General features: G+C 36.6%; 2 protein-coding genes across 4 annotated transcripts in view; one reads left to right on the top strand and one right to left on the bottom strand.

The window, feature by feature from the left end:
• Positions 1–21,835, bottom strand: part of LOC125789910 (protein eva-1 homolog B-like) — a 361,643-nt gene that overhangs the window by 303,608 nt on the left and 36,200 nt on the right. The gene's annotated exons all lie outside the window — the stretch shown is intronic.
• thrap3b (thyroid hormone receptor associated protein 3b) overlaps positions 1–21,835 on the top strand; it is a 48,742-nt gene that overhangs the window by 5,975 nt on the left and 20,932 nt on the right. For 2 of the 3 annotated variants that reach the window (XR_007429931.1, XR_007429930.1), the window contains exons 1-2: positions 9,555–9,814; positions 18,077–18,224. Coding sequence is in view for 1 of the 3 variants with exons in the window: in XM_022666475.2 (XP_022522196.2) it covers positions 18,100–18,224 (125 nt within the window). In the remaining 2 variants the exon portion in view is untranslated. Of the gene's footprint in view, positions 1–9,554; positions 9,815–18,076; positions 18,225–21,835 lie in introns of those variants that run through there. The other variant, XM_022666475.2, reaches the window with a different exon arrangement.

Here is a 21,835-nt window from a genome sequence, read left to right as displayed (position 1 = left end):
GTTTTAGATATAACGCAACATGCTGTAGTAATACTCAATTGTGTCTAAAAATAAGAATATTCATAATTTTACACAGTAAACAGGTGAACACGTGCCATGGCATCACTTGCCTTTCATAACACTGTTATTTTAAACTGTTTCAAGCTAAGACACATCAGATACAGCAGTGCTTCTGGAGTTTTTAAACACTGTTAAATCAATATTTATTATAGATGAATAGATAATTATAATAATATAATATAATATAATATAATATAATATATAATAATATAATATAATATAATATAATATAATAATAATATACAGCTCTGGAAATATAAAATAAGAGAGCACTTAAAAATGAGGAGATTCTTTGATTTTACTAAATTAAAAACCTCTGGAATAAAATCAAGAAGAAGATGGATGATCACAAACCATCAAACCACCAAACTGAACTGCTTGAATTTTTGCACCAGGAGTAAAGCAGCATAAAGTTATCCAAAAGCAGTGTGTAAGACTGGTGGAGGAGAACATGATGCCAAGATGCATGAAAACTGTGATTAAAAACCAACCAGGGTTATTCCACTAAATATTGATGTCTGAACTCTTAAAACTTTATGAATATGAACTTGTTTTCTTTACATTATTTGAGGTCTGAAATTTCAGTCATTTTCTCATTTTCTGTAAATAAATGCTCTAAATGACAATATTTTTATTTGGAATTTGGGAGAAATGTTGTCTGTAGTTTATAGAATAAAACAACAATGTTCATTTTACTCAAACATAAACCTATAAATAACAAAATCAGAGAAACTGATTCAGAAACTGGAAAATAGGAAATTCTAAAAAGACCATAAAAGAAAAATTGACGCATAAAAAGTAAATAATTTATAAAATATAAAATGAAGAAACAGATAATAATAGAAAAATTAAGGTAAAATGAAAAGAACTAAAAACTTAACAAATTAAAAATTAAAATTTTAAGAAAAAGATAAACTAATTTATAAAAACTCGTTTAAAACAGTTACAGGCTTTCTGATGGTGATTAGAGACTAAAAGTTTAAAATGGTTCAGTAATCCCAGCGAGCTGAGCTTCAACGTTTCACTGCTGCTCTGTAGCTAAAAGCAGATTATCCCACGCTTTTTTATTGATCACCGTAGTGCAGAACTGCTAGTATAAAAATGCAAAAACCATTTTGTGTGAAAATACTATGGCAAAATTAGAATCAAATCAAATCACTTCATTTGCGATTAACTTTTCACTTGAGCAAGAGTAATATGTGACAAAAATAAAATTTTAATTAAAAAGGATTTTAGTCATTTCTTTTTTTTATATTACCATACAGTATTTTACAGTCAAATATAAAATGAAAAAATTGCCTTTTCTTGATGAGCTGCAAAATAAATGTCGAAACCAAAATCAAAATGAAATGGTAACATTTTTATTAGTCCTTGCAATAGGCTGACAGAATTAAAATGAATATACACCATTACCACTCAACATTATGACCTCCTTATAATTTTAGGAGGTAACCTAATGAGTGGGTTGGGTAATTGGCCGTGTAAATTGGGAAGAAAATGGGAAAAAAAAAAAAAATAAAAAATAAAAATAAAAAAAAAAAAAGTAAAAAATTTTTAGGAGGTAAATCCTACCAAAAATAAAACTTAAAATGAAAATGCTAAAATAAAAATGCAAATGTTGTTTTAGACTTATGACAAAATTCTCCTAGTAGCCCCGCCTACTGTTACATTCATTTGCATGCTGGTGATTGGCAAGGTGATAGGTTGTGATTCAGTGTTTGGCGTGGACGGTGCTTTAAGTGTCCAAGTACAAAAGCAAATGCTAAGTAAGATTAGCGCTATCTGCTGGTGACAGGCTCTTTATTTCCCAATTTTTTTTTCCCGTTCAAAACTTTACATCAGCATGCAAATAAATGTAACTTAACAGTAGACGGGGCTACTTTTAAGAATTTTGTTTTAATATTTTCACACGTTTGTAAAAAGAAAGTGCAAAACGATATTTGCATTTTTATCTTAGCGTTTTAATTTTTTAGCATTTCCATTGTAGTGTTTTATTTTGGCAGGATTTACCTGCCATAGTCATAAGAAGCTCATAATGTTGAATGGTATTGATGATGTATATTTATATTATATATTATTATTCAGCTCTACATAAACTAGTAAAGTCTGAGCTGAAATAGTGGAAACTCTGGGTTTCTGACGTTGCTTATTGAGTAGGGAGGCCTATATATTATTTATAGAGTACTTCACACCACTAACCACTTCCTGCAGCTCTCCCCGTATACACAGCATTACATATTTATAAATAACCCACCGCTGATTTACAGAAATAAAGAAAAAGGAAGTATCTGATCTGAGATCTGAGGGTAATAATAACTCTTACTGCCTGATGATTTACTCAGAGTAGAGTATCAGCAGTCTTTAATCTGTCTGTCAGGATCAGCGGTGGAAAAAGTACAGAAAAATTGTAGTTAAGTAAAAGTACTTTGCTAAAAATCTACTCGAGTAAAAGTAAAAGTACCCATCTAAAAATCTACTCGGGTAAAAGTAAAAGTACCCATCTAAAAATCTACTCGGGTAAAAGTAAAAGTACACATCCAAAAATCTACTCGAGTAAAAGTAAATGTACCCATCTAAAACTCTACTCGAGTAAAAGTAAAAGTACCCATCTAAAAATCTACTCGAGTAAAAGTAAAAGTACCCATCTAAAAATCTACTCGAGTAAAAGTAAAAAAGTACTCAATTTAAAAATCTACTCGAGTAAAAGTAAAAAAGTACTCATCTAAAAATCTACTTGAGTAAAAGTAAAAGTACACATCTAAAAATCTACTCGACTAAAAGTAAAATTACCCATCTAAAAATCTACTCGAGTAAAAGTAAAAAAGTACTCAATTTAAAATTTACTTTGAGTAAGTTACATAGTTACTTTTAAATATTTGATGTAAAAAAATACAAATCATAAATTAAATAATTAATACATTAAATAATTTGGATCTTTCAGGCAGTATTTGTTCAGACCACCCCATAAAACATTTTCAAGAAAAACTGGTATAGGTTTCTATGATCCATTTTTCTTCTTTACTGTTAAAAAGTTAAAAAGTTATGGTCATATATGTGACTATAAACTGTATTTTTATAGTTTTACAGTTCATTATTATTTTTTAACTTGCCATTGCTGTGCTTTACCTGCTATTTACATGTTTTTTAAACATTCAAGCAGATGTTCCTAATAAAAACCTTAGGAATTATCATAAAAAACATAAAAACATACAAAACAAATGTTGGTCAGTGCATGTGCAGTGAGGTAAAAGTAAAGTAGCACATATCGATAGGTAGCATAACGCCTGCACTGCTGATTCACACAGTGTCTCTCCTGCTAACCGTAATAAACACTGCATGGAGAAGTTCAGCTGCGCTGCCATGGAGAACAAAACTCTTTTTTTTTTCAATCAGACAATTTGTTTTTTTTCCCAGAATTTCATTTTTTACTCAGTAACGGGGAATTTTCCAATGTAGCGAAGTCAATTCCTTGTGTCAAAATGAACTTGAGTAAAAGTAAAATTACCTATTTTATAAACAACTTCAAAAATGACAAATTACTCATAAAATCTACTTAATTACAGTAACGTGAGTAAATGTAATTAGTTACATTCCACCTCTGGTTAGATGACAGGCCAAGGGTCTCAGATCAGTTACTTTCCCAGGTAGCAGATTATCCTGGTCTCACATTCAGATTAAGATGCAACACATAAGGAATCATGTAGTAACTTAAAAGTGTTAAAAACAAACTAAAATACTCTGTGAAGAAGCATTTAGATACTCTTATCTGAAGAGCTGTTTGTTAACTTGTGGTTTCTGATGCTGATAACTCTGATTAACTTATCCTGTACAACAGAGGAAACTCTAGCTCTTAATTTCCTGGGGTGGTCCTGATGAGGGCCAGTTCCATCATCATAACCTTTTTGATGGTCTTTGCGACTGCACTTGAGGGTACTTTCAAGTTCATATAAAACTACGTTAGATATCATACCAACCACCTCACAACACCACAGCAACCACCTATAGCAATTATTTCGTAACAGCATATACGTACAGTAGCTTCCAACTTGGATACATAATAATAGTGACTGTAAACCCACTATTTGTCTGAAGTCAAATAAATTAAGCCTGTTTTATGGTCACACATTTGTGACCATATATACATTCTAATTAATCAGCTTATACATACTGTGTTTAGTCTGTTGCCATTGGCAGCTTCTTTTCTATTGGCTTCTGGCACAATTTATTTGCATACTGGTTGTGTCCCCTCATCCCCTTGCAAAGAAAACAAGTTTTAAGAGTTCAGAAATCAATATTTGGTGGAATAACCCTGGTTTTTAATCACAGTTTTCATTCATCTTGGCATTATATTCTCCTCCACCAGTCTTACACGCTGCTTTTGGATAACTTTATGCCACTTGATGGCTTGTATATTACATTAACTTAAAATTTCTTAGGTAATTGGTTACAACAAAACCTTTGAGTTTAAGTAACTTATTGGGTTTTACAGTAAGACCATAGCAACCACCTACCACCAACAGCATATACACTAGCTTCCACCTTAGATACAGTGGTGACTACCTATCAACACTATAGCAAGCACCTATAGTAGTCACCATTGTCTCCAAGATGGAAGCTACTGTATATGCTCTTTTGAAAAAAAAATCTGTAGGTGGTTGCTTTGGTGTTGCCAGGTGGTTGGTATGATATCCAGTGGAGTTTTATATGTTTCTCATTAAGGCAGTCCTGATGAGGGCCAGTTTCATTACAACATTTTCGATGGTCTTTGCGACTGCACTTGAAGATCAGTGATAAAATGCTTAACAAGAAACAAATAAAACTACGCCGGATATCATATCAACCACCTAGCAACACCACAGCAACTACTCAGCAATTATTTTGTAAGGCTTCCACTTTGGTTACAATCGTAGTAACTACTATTGGTGGTTGCTATGGTGTTGATAGGTCGTCACTATTGTATCCAAGGTGGAAGCTATAGGTGGTTGTGGGGTGTTGCTAGGTGGTTGGTATGATATCCAGCATAGTTTTACATGTTTCTTGTTTAGCATTTTATCCCTGATCTTCAGTGGTACAGCAGGTATTCTCTGTTGTTATACAGCCTCATTTCAGAGTCTCCAGACACTGATTCTGTGTCAGTGAAGACGCCCGAACAGGTGCTTAAACTAGAGTGTGTATCAGTGTCACTGCAGGGCTCAGAGGCCCACCGGAAACAGCAGGGTGCATCAACTCCCTCACACACTCCCTCACACACTCGCTCACACACTCCCCCATACACTCGCCACAACACAGAGATAACACTACTCAACTCATTCCTGTATTTATAAAGCTTCACAGTTACACCTCTTACCAGCAGAGCAGCCCATTCTCTGAAATCTGCTAACTATAGCTCACATGATTCTGAGAAAAAACTCAGTTCTGCAGTCTGAGCTACACTTACTTTAAGATGCACCAGTGTCTGTTAAAGTGTACTGCTTGTTCAGTTCCAACTCTATGTTCTGCCAGAATCTAATGTTCTTCCAGTGGAGGCATGTTCCAGCATGGTAGAATAAGTGTAACAGGGTTAATGTACAGTTACAATAGATACAGAATCACCAGCACCGTAATCTGTTGTACCCATACTGCTCTGTAATTAATCTACAGTTACAGTAGATACAGAATCACCAGCACCGTAATCTGTTGTACCCATAATGCTCTGTAATTAATCTACAGTTACAGTAGATACAGAATCACCAGCACCGTAATCTGTTGTACCCATACTGCTCTGTAATTAATCTACAGTTACAGTAGATACAGAATCACCAGCACTGTAATCTGTTGTACTCGTACTTCTGCATGATGTTTCTGCACAGACAGGGGAATCGTTTTTCCTTTTTTTCTGCTGTTAAAAGAGGCACATTTTTTTTCAGTAATAGCTGAAATGTGTTCCTTTGAATTTGTGAAACACACACACAAGTCCTGCTTAAAATTGTATAAACCTTTCCTTAGAGCTCCACTAGGTAGGATTGAGATTTTGTGCTTGTGGGCTCCCCCTACAGTTGTAGAGTGTAATAAATGTTTCAGGCGGATTAGTTTCTCTTTCTTGTTTTCTGGATTTCACAGACATATTCGGTCTCTTTCCAGCTTCTGCCAGAGTGTCTGTATGTTAGTTTGTAAAGAATGAACCAGTAGTCCTTGTAGAACTGTTAGAATTAAAGGTCGGAAAGCAGGTCGCAGTTCTTGCGAGCGTTGGTCGCGGCCGCCTCGGAAAACTTACAGAGTCTGGTTTGAGCTCAGAGAGCACCGCTATTCCTCCTATTACACCTCAATGCAGCGCTGCAGTGAGTTTCAAGCTGTAATTTTACTTCTTTAAAAGGATCAAAAATCAAGAAAATCCTAGTGCTGCTTTAACTTTTAAAAAAGCTTTTATTGTTGTCATTTCTGCCTTTGCAGAGTCCTCTCAGGTTCAACTGTGCTATAGGCAAGGATGATGTGCCGTCTACCTTGGTACACGTTAATCACAATATGTGAATCAATAATACCCCTCCCCCCAATTACATCCACCCCCCATCTGCATCGTACTGCTATCAGAGGAACACTGCTCCCTTCTGCCCAGCCCCTAAACCCATACATCACCCAGTGTCCCACCCAAACTACCCCTCCCATTTTTTTTTTCCTTTTTAAAATTTGAGCTGAGGGTGGAGTCAGCTAAAATCAGGGGGTTTAGTGACCCTTTAAAGAGTGAAGACAGCCAATCATAAGTCTAAACCATCTATAAATGTGTTTTTTAACACTGCAAATGAACTGGATCATGATTTAGAAGATCCAGACCGAGACCATCTCTTTTTGTTTTAGGTCCATGAAACTGATAATATCAACAGCAGTGTTGTAATTGGAACGTCCTATTGCTAAACTATAGGGATAAATATGGTGTAATATGGTTGCAGTTTCAGTTTTAACTCTTCTGTAAAGGCTTTCCACAAGGTTTAGGGGTGTGTTTATGGGAATGTTTGTCCGTTCTCCCAGAAGAACATTTGTGAGGTCGCAAAGGCCTGTGGACTAACATACAGGTTTAAAGGGGTTAAAGCTGGTCGAGGATAATTCAGAGCTCGATCTGGACGGCTGGCATTGAGCTCAGTTTGGTTGGATTTCCCTGCTCAAACACATCTAATAACGAAACTAAACACAATAAAAGATTAGCCTGTTTGAGCAGGGAAATCACCCAGCTGATGCCTGTCCAGGATCTGACCTGAAGAACCAGCTTTCTAATGGTACATCAAGGTCTTTTATTTAGTTCATATAGACAAAAGTATTGGGACTCCTATTTATTTATTATTTATTCTGCATAAGGGCATTTAAATGATCTTATCTTGCTTTTGTTGGAGTAACTGTTTCTACTGTACTGAGAAGGCTGTATACTAGATTTGGAACATTGGTGTAAGGAATTGATTGCATTCGGCCACATCAGCAGTGTTATTGCGGTCTCTGACACTTAAGTCTGAGAATTCTTTGTACATTCCTACAGAGATTATTTCCTATCATGCTCCTGTTGGACATTTTACGAGAAACTATTGAACAATGGCGCACAAATAAAGAAAACACTTTTGGTAACACCTGCCCATGTGTGCAGTAGATTACAAAAACAAAAAAGACACTGAAAAATGTGGACACAACCCTGAAAGAGGCACTTTAAACCCTAAACCATATTTGTTCATTAATAGCTAAAATGTTGTCCTTTAATTTTTTACAAACATTTCCTAAACCGTTAAAAACGCTTTTATTATGGTAATTTCCACCTCTGCAGCGCCCTCTCAGGTTCAGCTGTGCTATAGGCATGGGTGATGTGTCCGTGTACTTTGGTACACATCACAATATGCAAATCAGTTTATCAATAGTATATCAATCCCGCCCCCTGCTAACGTCCAACCATCTGCAACTCACTGCTGTCAGAGGTACACTGCTCAGCCCAATCAGCTCTCCCTCCTGTCCCACTCCTAAACCCATACATCACCGAGTGCCCCTCCCGAACTACATTTTTTCATTTTTCAGCATTTTTATTATTTGAGCTGAGGGTGGAGTCATATAAAATTAGGGAGTTTAGTTGTCCTTTAATATGCATGAAAAAGTAATGCTTCGTTTCGGAGCCCGTTAGGTGACATCATGTTAAAATAAAACAATGTGTGGCCACGACTTATATTAAGGTGTGGGAATGAGATCCTTAGGCGTGGGACTGAGAACCTAATGCATGGTAACGAAATAATTAAGGTATAGGAACGAGATCATTAAGGTGCGGGAACAAGTTAATTAAATCATAGCCATTAAGACGTGGTCACAAGGTCCTTTTGTTTCACAGCTAACAAAGCAAGCAGCCCTCAGAGGTTTTGCACAATATGACTCCAAAGGAAGGTAAACAGGTCTGCATACTGTCTGCGTTTTACCCAATCAGCTTTTAGTATCAGAATTATATGTCTTTTACTGGTCTCACTGCAAGAGGTCCCAAAATCTCATCATAATTCATTCAGAGATTAAAATAAAAAGAAACCAATTCACTCACTATTTTCTTACTAAAGATTATCTTCATGGGCATTAGTTTACAGAAAAGCAAGTTTTCTTATTTTTTGTCTATGAATTAATTATCTTGTTCCCACACCTTAATAAGTTGTGGCCATGACTTAATTATCTCATACACACACCTTAATAATCTCATTCCTATGCATTAGGCTTTCGTTCCCAAAACTTAACAAATCATTGTCATGCCTTAGGATCTCATTCCTATTCCTTAATAAGTCGTTGCCATGCATTATTTTACTTTTTAACATGATGAGGGGGATGTGGTGGTCGCCGATTGGCTGATTTTTGTTTTGTTTATGCAGCTCTCTGGAAAAAAAATAAGAAACCACTTCAGTTTCTGAATCTGTTTCTCTGATTTTGCTATTTATAGGTTTATGTTTGAGTAAAATGAACATTGTTGTTTTATTCTATAAACTACGGACATTTTTCCCAAATCCCAAATGAAATATTGTCTTTTAGAGCATTTATTTCAGAAATGGCTGAAATAACAAAAAAAGATGCAGAGCTTTCAGACCATATAAGTTCATATTCATGAAGTTTTAAGAGTCAATCAAATCAATATTTGGTAGAACAATCCTGGTTTTTAATCATTTTTCATACATCTTGGCATCATCTCCTCCACCAGTCTTACACACTGCTTTTGGATAACTTTATGCTGCTTTACTCCTGGTGCAACAAATTCAAGCAGTTCAGTTTGGTTTGATGGCTTGTGATCATCCATCTTCCTCTTGATTATATTCCAGAGGTTTTCAATTTGGCAAAATCAAAGAAATTCATCATTTTTAAGTGATCTCTTATTTCTTCAAGCTGTATTCAGTGTTGATCGTGCACTAAGTGCCCTAGTTAGAAGTGTGTGTACTCGGCCCTCTTGTCCTCGGCCCTCTTAGACTCGGCCCTCTGCTTTAACATTTTTACTGAACACACACACACACACACTCTCACAAACCACAGTACAACACACACACACACACCTCCCAACCACAGTAATACACGCACACATGGCTGCTGCTGCACGATTGACCTCAATCGACGAGTCGTTTTTCTCTGAATCGGTACAGTAGCAGATTCGGTTGAATCCGGTTTGAGTGTGTTAAATATCCAGTTCTGAACCGGCGGGATTAATACGGTTCTGCTTAATCCGGATCCGAGGCTCCGGTTAGCGGGTGTAGCTCTCTCCAGCCCCGCGAAGCTGCAGCAGGAGGAGCAGGTATGTAGCTTAGCTTAGCTTAGCTAACCTTCAGTTTTATCGCGTTTAATAATCTTAAATCAGTGTAAATTTGTGTTTATAGTACAGTAATGGTGTTTTATCCTCCCGCGCTGTTTTAGACCCGCTGCTTTATCTTAATTTTAACCAGATAACCGCAAAAAACAGCTAACTAGCTCTATTCAGCTAGCTAAGCTAGTTAGCTTAACTATCTTTAGCGTTAACATGTATTAAAATACGGTTAAAATGGCTTTAAACGGCGTATTATTAAACGTTAAACGATCACTAATTAACGCGTATTTTAACGTAAATTATCTAATCATAAATTACATATCTTTGCTGAAGTTGTTAGGCTTCGAATTATCAGTTCCACCTTAAATGCTGCAGCAGCGCTATTGAGGCGCTTGAGCGACCGAGCCGCAGATACCCCGTGGATTTAAGGTGGAACGGACAATTCGAAAAACACACCAGCCTCGTTAGCTAAGCTAGCGTGCTAACGAAGTTTAGCTAGCTACATGGTTAGCCACCCAAGCCTGCATTATAGTGGAAGCATTAGCATTAGCTTAGCATAGATAGTTAACATAGCAACTAGCACAAATACAATACAATACAGGAAACAATGCAGTAAATCAGGAAAATTTATTAGTGTTGTTAATAAAATCCACAGTATTAATTTGTATTAAGCTCTTAACTTTTAAATGTGTAGTTTCTTTTGACAATATACAGTATAATTAGTCACTTGAGCTATCTATCACAATAAATGTGAGTACTGTAATATGCAGTTATTTATAATATTATACACTGTAGTTACTGTGGTAGTCATAATAAATGCTACTCTGTGATTACTATTTATAAACTATAGTATTTTCTATTTTACTGTGGAAATAGAGTTGGCCAGTTTACTGTATCAGTTAAATTACAGATACACTTTCTCACAAATGTAAGTACTGTAAATATTTAATCTTATCTATACTGTATCTGTAATTAGTATATTGTCTTACATATATCTATATATGTGACCTTGTTGTAGTGTATGTTTAGTGTCTCCTTATTTTATATTTATATTTTTGTTCTTGTAATGGTGTGAAGGAGGGTAACATAAATTCAAACCTCTGTATGTCATACAGTATTGACAATAAAACTACTTGACCTGATTTATCATGAGACATTACTGAAGATATGACAGAATGTACAGCTTGTATAGCAGTGTAAATTTGCTCTTAAAATAACTCAACACATTTATTTCTAAACCACTGGCAACAACAAAAGTGAGTACACCCCAGTATAGGTAAAATGGCCAAATTGTGCCCAAAGTTTCTGCCTTATAACTCAATTGTGCAAGGAGTTCACTAGAGTTTCACAGGTTGCCACTCGTTTGCCATTCCTCTTCTACTCCTCCATAAGGACATCACAGAGCTGGTGGATAGATGTTTGACACCTTGTGCTCTTCCACATTGGGTTTGAGGATGCCCCACAGATGCTCAATAGGGTTTAGTCATGAGTGGATGGATGGAGAATGACTAAAATATACATTACAATCTTTACTACAGAAAACACTGCAGTAACTGTGGGAACCATAATAAAGCTACAGAGTATTACATTACAGTATATAATATTTAGTAGAACTATACTATAGAAAACACTGCAGTTACTGTATAACCTGTAATAAGCACCACAGTATTAAATTACAGTACTATACTACACAAAATACTGCAGTTACTGTGGGTAAAACCCTAATAAAAGCTATTTTATTATCTTACAATTGTATGGTTTTCTTTACTATAGACAGGAGCACCAATTCCTGTAGAAATAATAAATTCTGCATTGTAAATTTCATTGCTGTACTATATTTTACTGTAATTCTGTACAGTATGCAGTGTACTATAATGTACAATACTTTACTTCAGAAAATGTTGCAGTGATTAAAAGCTAAGCTAGTTTCTCGCTGTGATATTTTTTCTCTTTCTGTTTGGGCTGCTCTATCAGACCAAAACCACATCCTGTTTCAGCTGTCCAGTTTTTCCAGCTAAGCAGAATCATCTTTCCTCAGCAAATAGATTGTGTGTAGAGATGGCAGTTATAGACGGGCCGGATGTGAAGTGCTCACTACAAGGATAATTAATTTTTTTTAAACATTAGGTTATTTGCAATTTAGAATTTTTCCTATGTGTTACTGACCCACAGAGTGAACACAGATGTTTTCTGGTCACAACCACTCACAAGCAAAGTGTATTAACCAAAGTAGTTATGATTGTAGTGTTGATTGTTCTGCTGGCTATCTGTGTATTGTGTAAGCAGGGTGCATGATATGGCTTCAAAAAACAGTGTGTATATATAGGGGGAGCAGGAGTAAACCATCCACATGGTTGGGCACGTGCTTGTAAACATGAACATGTGTTTAAAGCTGTGCACCTCAATCAATCCAGCACAGTTTTGCAGTGCAGATATTTCAAGTTACAGCTGAATTCACACTTTTAATCCCAGAAAATGCTCTGATTTACTTTTTAAAAAGCCATTTAAATGCCTGATTAAAGGGGCGATTACTAGGGGTGTGACGAGACACTAATACCACGAGACGAGACGAGACACGATATTGGGTTCACGATAACGAGACGAGATTTAAAAACTTTTTTTTTTTTTTTTTTTTTTTGGACAAAATCATATACCACAAACTTAACAGACTGGTTTCTCTCACACATTGATTCTTTAAGGAATAAAAATAAGAATAAAAAATAAAAATACAACTTTTCTAGGTCTTATATAGTGCAAACTACAACCAGTCATATTAAGATTATGGTTTGTGTATTTTTTTTCTCCTAAATATGTTGTAATTTAACTATGCAGAAACATAACCAGTTAGATTAAGACTATGCTTGAAGTGCAAACAGAGACAGAACATGTTTTTAAATACAGTACAGAGCTAAGGGATTAGTACAGCTGTCTATGAAACAGTCACGTGTAGGATTTACTTACAGTATTTATATATGGTTTGTGTCTTGTTGGTCACTCTGTTACCGTTTATTGTTTCTACTGGAGCCAAAATGCAGCCAGACATACAACTTAATAGTAGCAGAAGCATCTTCTATATCAGGGGTATTTAATTATATTAATTAATTAACTTAAGTGCTGTATCCTGTAAGGTTGTTTAAACTGAATGATGTAAAAATATAGAAGAAGAAGAAGAAGAAGAAGAGCCTTTCTGGACAGATTTTGTTTACATTAATCGCCTGTCTCTCTGTCGCGCTTGGCGTGACTAGTTTCCGCCTGTTCTCGTTTTTTCGCCCTTTCTCGGGCTCCCTATCTCCTTATATAGGCGGTTTTTCACGACCACGACCCTGACAACACGGGTTCGATCCCGCGTGAGAAGTGGTGTGTTTATTTATTTATTTATTTATTTCCTTACCGCGTCTGCACAGATCTGATTGACTGAAGAGAGCGTTTGGTGATCTTACCCCACATGTGATTGGTCTGTGAGTTTACTGCGCCGCGCAATTAAATCCTTCTCAGTAGTTTATCTGTTTGGGTCCGCATTGGGTCTGCTGAGAGCTGCTCTCACACTCGCTGCTACTGGGTTGCCAGATCCCTCTTAAAAAGTCCACACTAAACTGTTTTTTTTTTTCTCCCGCGAGACAGGTTTAAAGCTTGACGAGAAATATCGTCACATTTAATCTCGCGAGATCTCGTGCCACGATATCTCGTCACACCCCTAGCGATTACTGTTGTTTTGCTGTTTTGCTCGGGTTTTGAGTTGAGCTCAGCACTGACTCCGCTCTTGATTGGTCAGGACGCGAGACTGCATGGGTGGGGGCAGAGCGGGTGACGTCATGAGCCCTGCATTGTTAAATATCGTGATATTTATCGCCCAAAAAAAGAACATTTGCAATGTAAGTTTTTGTTCAATATCATGCAGTCCTACTTACTAATTCATGGGAGATCCAGTGGCTTAGTATTTTTAGCATGGTTCCATGTTCTCCTCATGTGTGCATGGGTTTCCTACAAGGACTTTGGTCTCCTCCCACCGTTCAAAAACATGGTGATCCAGCTAAATTAGATTCTCTAAATTGGCTGGAAAATTCGGATACTTCAAATCGTCCTGGTGTGTGTCTGAATTATGTGAATAACAGTGTGCCCTGATATGGATTGTAGTCCTCCAGGTGGACGATGGTTTCCAGTTAAGAGTAAGCTATGCGTGATTGGCTGCCTCTTCTCATGGGTGTGGATGTGGATGAGTCCTAAGGATAAATGGTTGTGATTGTAAAGTTTCTTTGGGTTTTTAGGTACTATAGATACTTAATAAGTGTAAACTCACTCCCACTCTTTCTGTCTCTCTCTTTTAGTGGGTTTATAATGCACATAAAGCCCAATGTGCTGGTGTTAGCTGCTTGACCATACTGTGAGGGCATCACCACTTGCTTCTCAGGACTCTCATTCTGAAGATGTTGAAAGCATCTGAATAATGCTGTGTGTTTTGAGTAAGTTAAGAGCTTCTGTCAGCTGTGGCAGATCTCGCTGATCAAGTTTTGATAGAGATCAGATTCACAGAAAGCCGTCCGTTCAGTGTAACTGATGCTCTGTAAATCCAGCCTGAAGAGCTGTAGACCATGATGCACATCAAACCTCCAGGCTTTAAGATAAACACCTTCAGTGCTGTATAGATTATCTGTCCATCATGGCTGAAGTCTGGGTTTGGGCTGTAGGAATGTAGAAAGCTCTGTAAAGCTCTGGTTGATTGATTGATTCGGCCTGTTTGACTGTAGTTACGGGAATGATGAGAGATGACAGGATCTGGGTGATGATTAACTGCAGAGGATTAGAGTTCACTTCTTGTTGTGAACTACGATATCTTGCAGTTTGTACTGAAGGGGTTGGGGGGGGCTTGGAGGGGGTAGACAAACAGCAGATTCGTGCAAATATTGTTTTAGTCATTCTAGTGATTAAAGAGAGTGAAGAGATAGTAGTTGGACAAATCATTCACATGAATAAGCAGGAGTTACTGAGGCCCAGTTACTTTTTCATGGTAAGAAATATAAATATTGGAACTAGGCCTGTCATACTGTTTTCTAATGGATGATTAATTGTTCCAGGATTTATCGATTTATGATTTTATCATAATTATATTAATAAATTATGGCACTAGTCGTCTTGTCGCTCTGTCTGGGTCGTGATGGCTCAGGGTAGCTGTTTCCATCACTACCTTCATGACTAGAACCAGCTAGCCAACTATTTTGGTTCTTTTTACCACCAGGAAAATGCATAACACAATATAACAACAAATAAACAGACTAAACAGAAATTAAAATAATGAAGGACAGAAGATTACCTGCTGCTTCACTGCAGCCCATGACAGCTCCAAAAAGATTCCCACAATGCATTGCATTTCACAGTGCCTTTCATGGTGTATACATGAGAAAGCAAATGCAAGTTTTGTCTTAATTAAAAACCGAGCTACAGATATAAAACTGTACTCAAAAATAAAAGCATATAAACACAAGAGGCAATATTAGTGTGTGACAAAGTGTGACAAAATGATCATGTTAATTTATCATACAATAAGCCAATAGCATAATTATTGTAACAGGCCTAATTGGAATGATACTTCCAAAACATTTTTAGGATTGATGTGGCTCCACTACACTATTTATATGTATATATTTCAGCAACATCCTCAACACGATGGGAGCATGAGCAGTAGTCATATCGCAGTCATGTAAGGCAATTTCCCACCACAGTATCATTTATTTTACTCTCAACTTGGATACACACAGTTCATTATTATTATTATTATTGTGAAGTAGAAAAGTTTAAATCAGTGGATTTTAAAGTGATGCTGCCAGTGTTGGCCCGTTGCAATGTAGTGTGCAGCTAACTTCGCTTTGACATTTTCCAGAATAAAATACATACATTAACAGGTATCGGTTTGATAAATCTAGACAACCGATGCTGATGTATCTAAAAGAAAAGCTATTATTAGCCAATAATACCCTAATCCACAATACACAGTATTTATTGCAATGTTTTAAGTAGCAGATTCTTAAAAACTGCTATACTAATTCTCTCTCAGGCATGTTTTGCTTGTTAAAGCTTGCTGTCCAGCTCTATTGTGACGTTAGACCTCTGAATTGTTGTGACCTCTGGTTAAAATCAAACATCTGTATTTTAAAATATTGCAGTACTTATCACAGACTATTTTGTTCCCCATTAATGTTTAGCTCTAACTGAATCCACGCACAGAAACCTGTTCAGTGTAGACTTAAATGATGTGGTTGAGATCCATCTCTGAAAGCATCTGAATTTGGTTTGATTGATCCGATCCTTGATGTATCTGGGAGTATGATCTAATCGTTGTTTTTTAAACTCTAAACAATAGTAGAAAATTGGTGAGTTTATATATTTTTTCCCCTCAATACCAGTGTCACGTGTTTCCTGTGTGCTGATATGTCGATGTTGAGAGTGATGGGTGAAGCTCCAGGTTTAGATGTGATGATGAATGGCATTGTTTGCTGCAGGCGGTGTTGAGAGAAGCTGAGAGACAGCTGTCCTCGTTCAGTGAGGGAGAATCTGCTCTGTGATTAATAGATCTGACATGTTCTCTCACAGCAGTGCCAGCACCGGTTCCTCCAAACCTGCCCTCCTGCATTCCTTATTTCCAGCTTTAATCTCCACATCTCAACGTCAGATCTGTATCATCTACACTCCTAACCTCGTACCCCTTACTGATTTGCTTCTAGAATAGGGCAATATATATATATATATTTTTTCATTATAGAGACTGTAAATAAAAGCTGGTTTAATTACATGAAAATATATTAAAAATCAGTGTACTGTTCATGAAAGAGTATTTGAAGAGCAGAATAGCAGTTAACCCAGAACCCCCAGCAGCTTCAGTCTGCAGCTGACTGAAAAATGTCTGTTGTGTGCAGACTGATGCTGTGATGCTGTTTTAGTGCTTTACCTACTTGTCTCGTTTTCTTCAGATTATGGAAGCAGCCAAATACATTTTTTTCTGACTGCAGGTATTCATTTCTATTTAGTTTTGCATGTTATTTCAACTATTTGAAATCTTGTTCAAGTTGCTGTTTCTGGTGATACAATTCTGTTAATACTTGAACTAAAATTCTTTTTTTGGTTAACATATTACGACAATTTTTGATAATGTTTGTTGATAATGATGATTATTTTAGATTTGCACCTTAAATATTTAACTTGAAACTTCTTTGTTGCCTGCTACAAATGTTAACTGACTGAAAGCACTTTCTAAACTGTGAAAGTATTTCAAGTAAGTATTTAGATTTGAACTTTAAAATAAAGTAATTTTAATTTTAAATCCTTCCACACGTTTCTGCTGCAGTTTCCCTAATACTTGACCTGTTTAGATCATGCAGTCAATCATATTGTTTTGATTAGCGTACTAGAAAGGTTTTTGATACATAAGATGTTTATTTTGTGTTTTTAAATATTTTATATGAAAAAAAAAATGTTGTGTTTGTATATGACTTTGGAATGCATTTATATTAAATGCATGCGTGTACTTTTAAGTGCTGTGTGTCTGTTTCCGCCTCATTATGTAATCTTGATAAACTATGTAACTACGTAACAATGATAAACTAAAGAGCCCTTGCATCAGTATTTGTATTGATATCGGTATTTGCAGTTATATGAAAAACAGTGGATCGGCCCATCACTAGTGTCGGTGTGTCTTTATCATAACGATGGGAAAAGTACACCTTGCACGACTCAAAATGCGCAAAAGGCATGTACTAATTCTCTTAACTAATCATGGGTGTGGTTAATTTTGGGCATAACGTGAAATAAACCAATCAGCATGTCACTTGCTCATGATTCCCTGCAAGAGCTAAGTGTGCTCTGACTTTGGCAGATTGCTATTTTAACAGCACAGCTACCTGGACATTTCTAACGCTTCTCAGCAGAGGAAACTGACCTGCTTGATCACGCTGTAAAGATGCCAAGATAGCAATGAACATCTGACTGTTGACATCTGTCTAGGTTGCATTCAGTCAGTGGAACTCCTCTGTTTTCTGTGGCCAAGATAGAGATAGTAATACACCAGAAATTTACCTGAACACACCTCATTTCCAGATCACCACGCCCATCAGTGTAGATATATTCAGAAGCACCGTTGCTATATAAACGGCGCAGGTGGAAGGTGCGAAAATAGACTGTTATCGGGGTGTAAGATAACAATGAGCATCACTGTCATTCTGTATAAATAACAGATCTTGTTTTCTTGTCTTCTTCTCTGATCAGGTTGATAGAACACGTGATTAAGGATGTCTAAGCCTCAGAACTCTCCCTCCCGGGACTCTCGGTCCAGATCCCGCTCCCGTTCCCGATCCTACTCACGGTCTCGCTCCAGCAGCCGCTCACGATCCAGATCCAGAAAACATCGCTACAGGTAACAGCAGCAGCTCACTGTAATAGACTCTAATCTTTAGAGTCAGTTTAACTGCATTAAATGTTTTTTCTGTGTTTTACCTTTAATAACTAATCCCTAGTTCAGTGGGGACAACAATAAGCATAAAATGTACATAATACTGTATGTTTTGCACTATATGGCGCACTGGATTATAAGGCGCACTATCAATAAATGTCAATTTTCTAGGTTTTTTTTTTTTTTTCATTTTATGCGATACTATTAACTAGTTGTAGGAACAGGGGTGTTGCCATGTTTTCCTTCTAAATTCCCAGGTCTCGTCATTGGGTAGTGGGACCTGTAAAGCTAAGCTAAGTAAACAAAACTATAATTCTTAAAAACATGTCAAACAAGCATTGGATGTTCCACACAGATTTTTCTCCTAAAAAGTTTGAGTAAGTAAAGTGCATCTATTCATTTACAGTAAGCTTAGATTTCCACTAAGGCTGGGTGCGGCAGCATTAGCATTAGCAGCTAACCACTAGCAGTTAGTGCCTAATGCCACCTGACAGCGCTACACTGAGGTAAGCCAGGGTGCTATTAGCTAGCGTTAGCTTGTTTTAACACGATAAACATACAGACTACAGTCCGATATACTCACCTCTGAATGGCGAAAGTGCTAGCACTTAGTGTGGTTAGCGGCTAATGTTAATACTGGTCCAGCCTCAGTGCTGGAGAACTAAACTGAAACTCCTGTATAACTCTGTACTTCAGCAGAGTGGCTTTACTGCTCCTTAATACCTGACTGATAGAATTCATACATAAGGAGAACCAGATTATAGGGCGCACTGATTACTTTTGGGAAAATGTAAGGATTTTAAGTGTGCGTTACAGTGAGCAAAATGTGGCTGACGCTGTCTATATTGCCCATTGTGGTAACTGTTTAACACTTTTAGCCTCAGTAAGTTAAATTTACTTTAATAATTTGAGTTTATTGCTTGCCTCAATTTGCCTTAAGTAATGTTAACTCAAAACTTGAGTTAGACTTAAAACCTTTAATGATTATGCCTAAATTGTGTGTTTATTTAATGAATGGTTTATTTTTATCAATTACTTTGAACGTTTTACTTTAAATTTTATGGTCAGGAGAATGAAATAGATTATTATTTAGCCTCTTATTAGATAAAATATAGGTTTAAATTCTCATAGACAATTAGATGAAAAAGAAAGAAAATGCTATAGCGTGAACAGTATAGCACACTACAGCCAATACAGCTCAGAAATACAGGTCAAGGGGCTCTGAGTGGGAAATCGCTGGTTTGAATCCGGTTCATGCAGCTTGCCATCAACTGCCGAAGTCCTGAGAGAGCACTGTTGGTCTTGCTCTCTCTCTCTTTCTGGGTGGGTACAGTAGATGGTGCTCTTTCCCCTCATCACTCCTAGGGTGATGTGTATCAGCACAAGGCTGCGTCTGTGAGCTGATGTATCAGAACCGAGTCGCTGCGCTTTCCTCCGAGTGTTAGCGCTGTGATGCTACTCGGTAATGCTGCATCAGCAGCAGTTCAAAAAGAGGCAGAGTCTAGAAATTTGATATAAAATTATATATAAAAAAAGAAATACAGCTCAGAAAATTATACCTTGTATTTATATATCATCTAAACGTTTTCCTAAGGTAGCCTGGGGGGAATCACTACACACTGATGGTGAATGTCAGAAATGGGGGGGGACACGCCCAGTATGCAAATAGATTGTGCCAAAAGCCAATAGAAATTAAGCTGCTAATGTTAACTGAATAACCTCAAATATTATAACTATATTCAACTCAAAGATCTCTGTCTGAGAGTATATGTGGCTACAGATGTACTCCTAACTTAAAGTAGTTCAGTAATGGAAGTATTGAATTTTACATATAAAAGACTTTATTTGAGTTCAGACTAATTGTAGGTTTATAGTGAAGCAATACACAGATATTTAGATTAATCACTAATCTGATACACATACACACCAAGGAAGATCATTAATCAGCATTAATATTTTTAACGCTAAATAATACTAAATAATATTAAACAAGGGACAAATATTAATGAGAATGTGTGTCCCAAATTGTGACTGGTATTGTACTTGAGTAGGCAAGGCTAAATTGAAAAACATTGAGTTATCGTTATGCATTGAGGCAAAGAGTGATAGTAAATATGCTTTCGAGAAGAAAAACAACCCCAGCTGGCCGACACATCCGCCGCAGCTTATTTAGAAACCAGTGACCTTAACATGAACCATAAAAAAAGGTGTGACCTGTAGTACTTAAAAATATACAGCTCTGGAAAAAATAAGAGAGCACTTCAGTTTCTCTGATGAGAAATGGCTGAAACAACAAAAAAGATGCAGAGCTTTCAGACCTCAAATAATGCAAAGAAAAAAGTTCATATTCATAAAGTTTTAAGAGTTCAGAAATCAATATTTGGTGGAATCACCCTGTTTTTTAATCACATTTTTTTTTTCATGCATCTTGTCATCATGTTCTCCTCCACCAGTCTTACACACTGCTTTTGGATAACTTTATGCTGCTTTACTCCTGGTGCAAAAATTCAAGCAGTTCAGTTTGATTTGATGGCTTGTGATCATCCATTTTTAAGTGATCTTTTATTTTTTTCCAGAGCTGTATATGAACACTGACTGTTTATTTGGGTTTAGTATTCTAATGTTATATAGAGTTAATTACAGGTAGACACTAACCCTCACTGATCACTGACTTTATTAATGTTTATTTGGGTTTAGTATTGTAATGTTATATAGAGTTAATTACAGGTAGACACTAACTCTCACTGATCACTGACTTTATTAATGTTTATTTGGGTTTAGTATTCTAATGTTATATAGAGTTAATTACAGGTAGACAGGTAGTTGATTAGGGATTGTCTAACATTTTGTATAACATTTAGAATACTAAACCCAGATAAACATTAATAAAGTCAGTGATCAGTGAGAGTGTCTACCTGTAATTAACTCTATATAACATTTAGAATACTAAACCCAGATAAACATTAATAAAGTCAGTGATCAGTGAGAGTGTCTACCTGTAATTAACTCTATATAACATTAGAATACTAAACCCAAATAAACATTGATAAAGTCAGTGATCAGTGAGAGTGTCTATCTACCTGTAATTAACTCTATAGAACATTAGAATACTAAACCCAAATAAACATTAATAAAGTCAGTGATCAGTGAGAGTTAGTGTCTACCTGTAATTAACTCTATATAACATTAGAATACTAAACCCAAATAAACATTAATAAAGTCAGTGATCAGTGAGAGTTAGTGTCTACCTGTAATTAACTCTGTATAACATTTGTGTGGGGCCGGTTCAGGTGAGGTTCTGGGAGGGATCTGATTGGTCGGTTGGAGACGGGGTCGGGGACAGGTGCTGCTGTGTTGAGCAGATCTGGGGTCGAGTCCAGAACACATGACTCAATCTGTCACTGATCACTGATATAACTCAAATACAAAAACACATAACTCCGTTCTGAGAGCTTCAGGAAACTGTTCTCACCCTGCTCTCCTCCTCTTCCTCCTTCTACACCCCTCTCTCTCTCTCTCTCTCTCTCTCTCTCTCTCTCTCTCTCTCTCTCTCTCGCGTGTATCTGCTTGCTGAA

This window comes from Astyanax mexicanus, unplaced genomic scaffold (genome assembly GCF_023375975.1).
Source record: "Astyanax mexicanus isolate ESR-SI-001 unplaced genomic scaffold, AstMex3_surface scaffold_32, whole genome shotgun sequence".
Classification (NCBI taxonomy): domain Eukaryota; kingdom Metazoa; phylum Chordata; class Actinopteri; order Characiformes; family Acestrorhamphidae; genus Astyanax; species Astyanax mexicanus.
The sequence above is the reverse complement of the archived record's forward strand: the minus strand, read 5'-3'. Positions and strand labels throughout refer to the sequence as shown.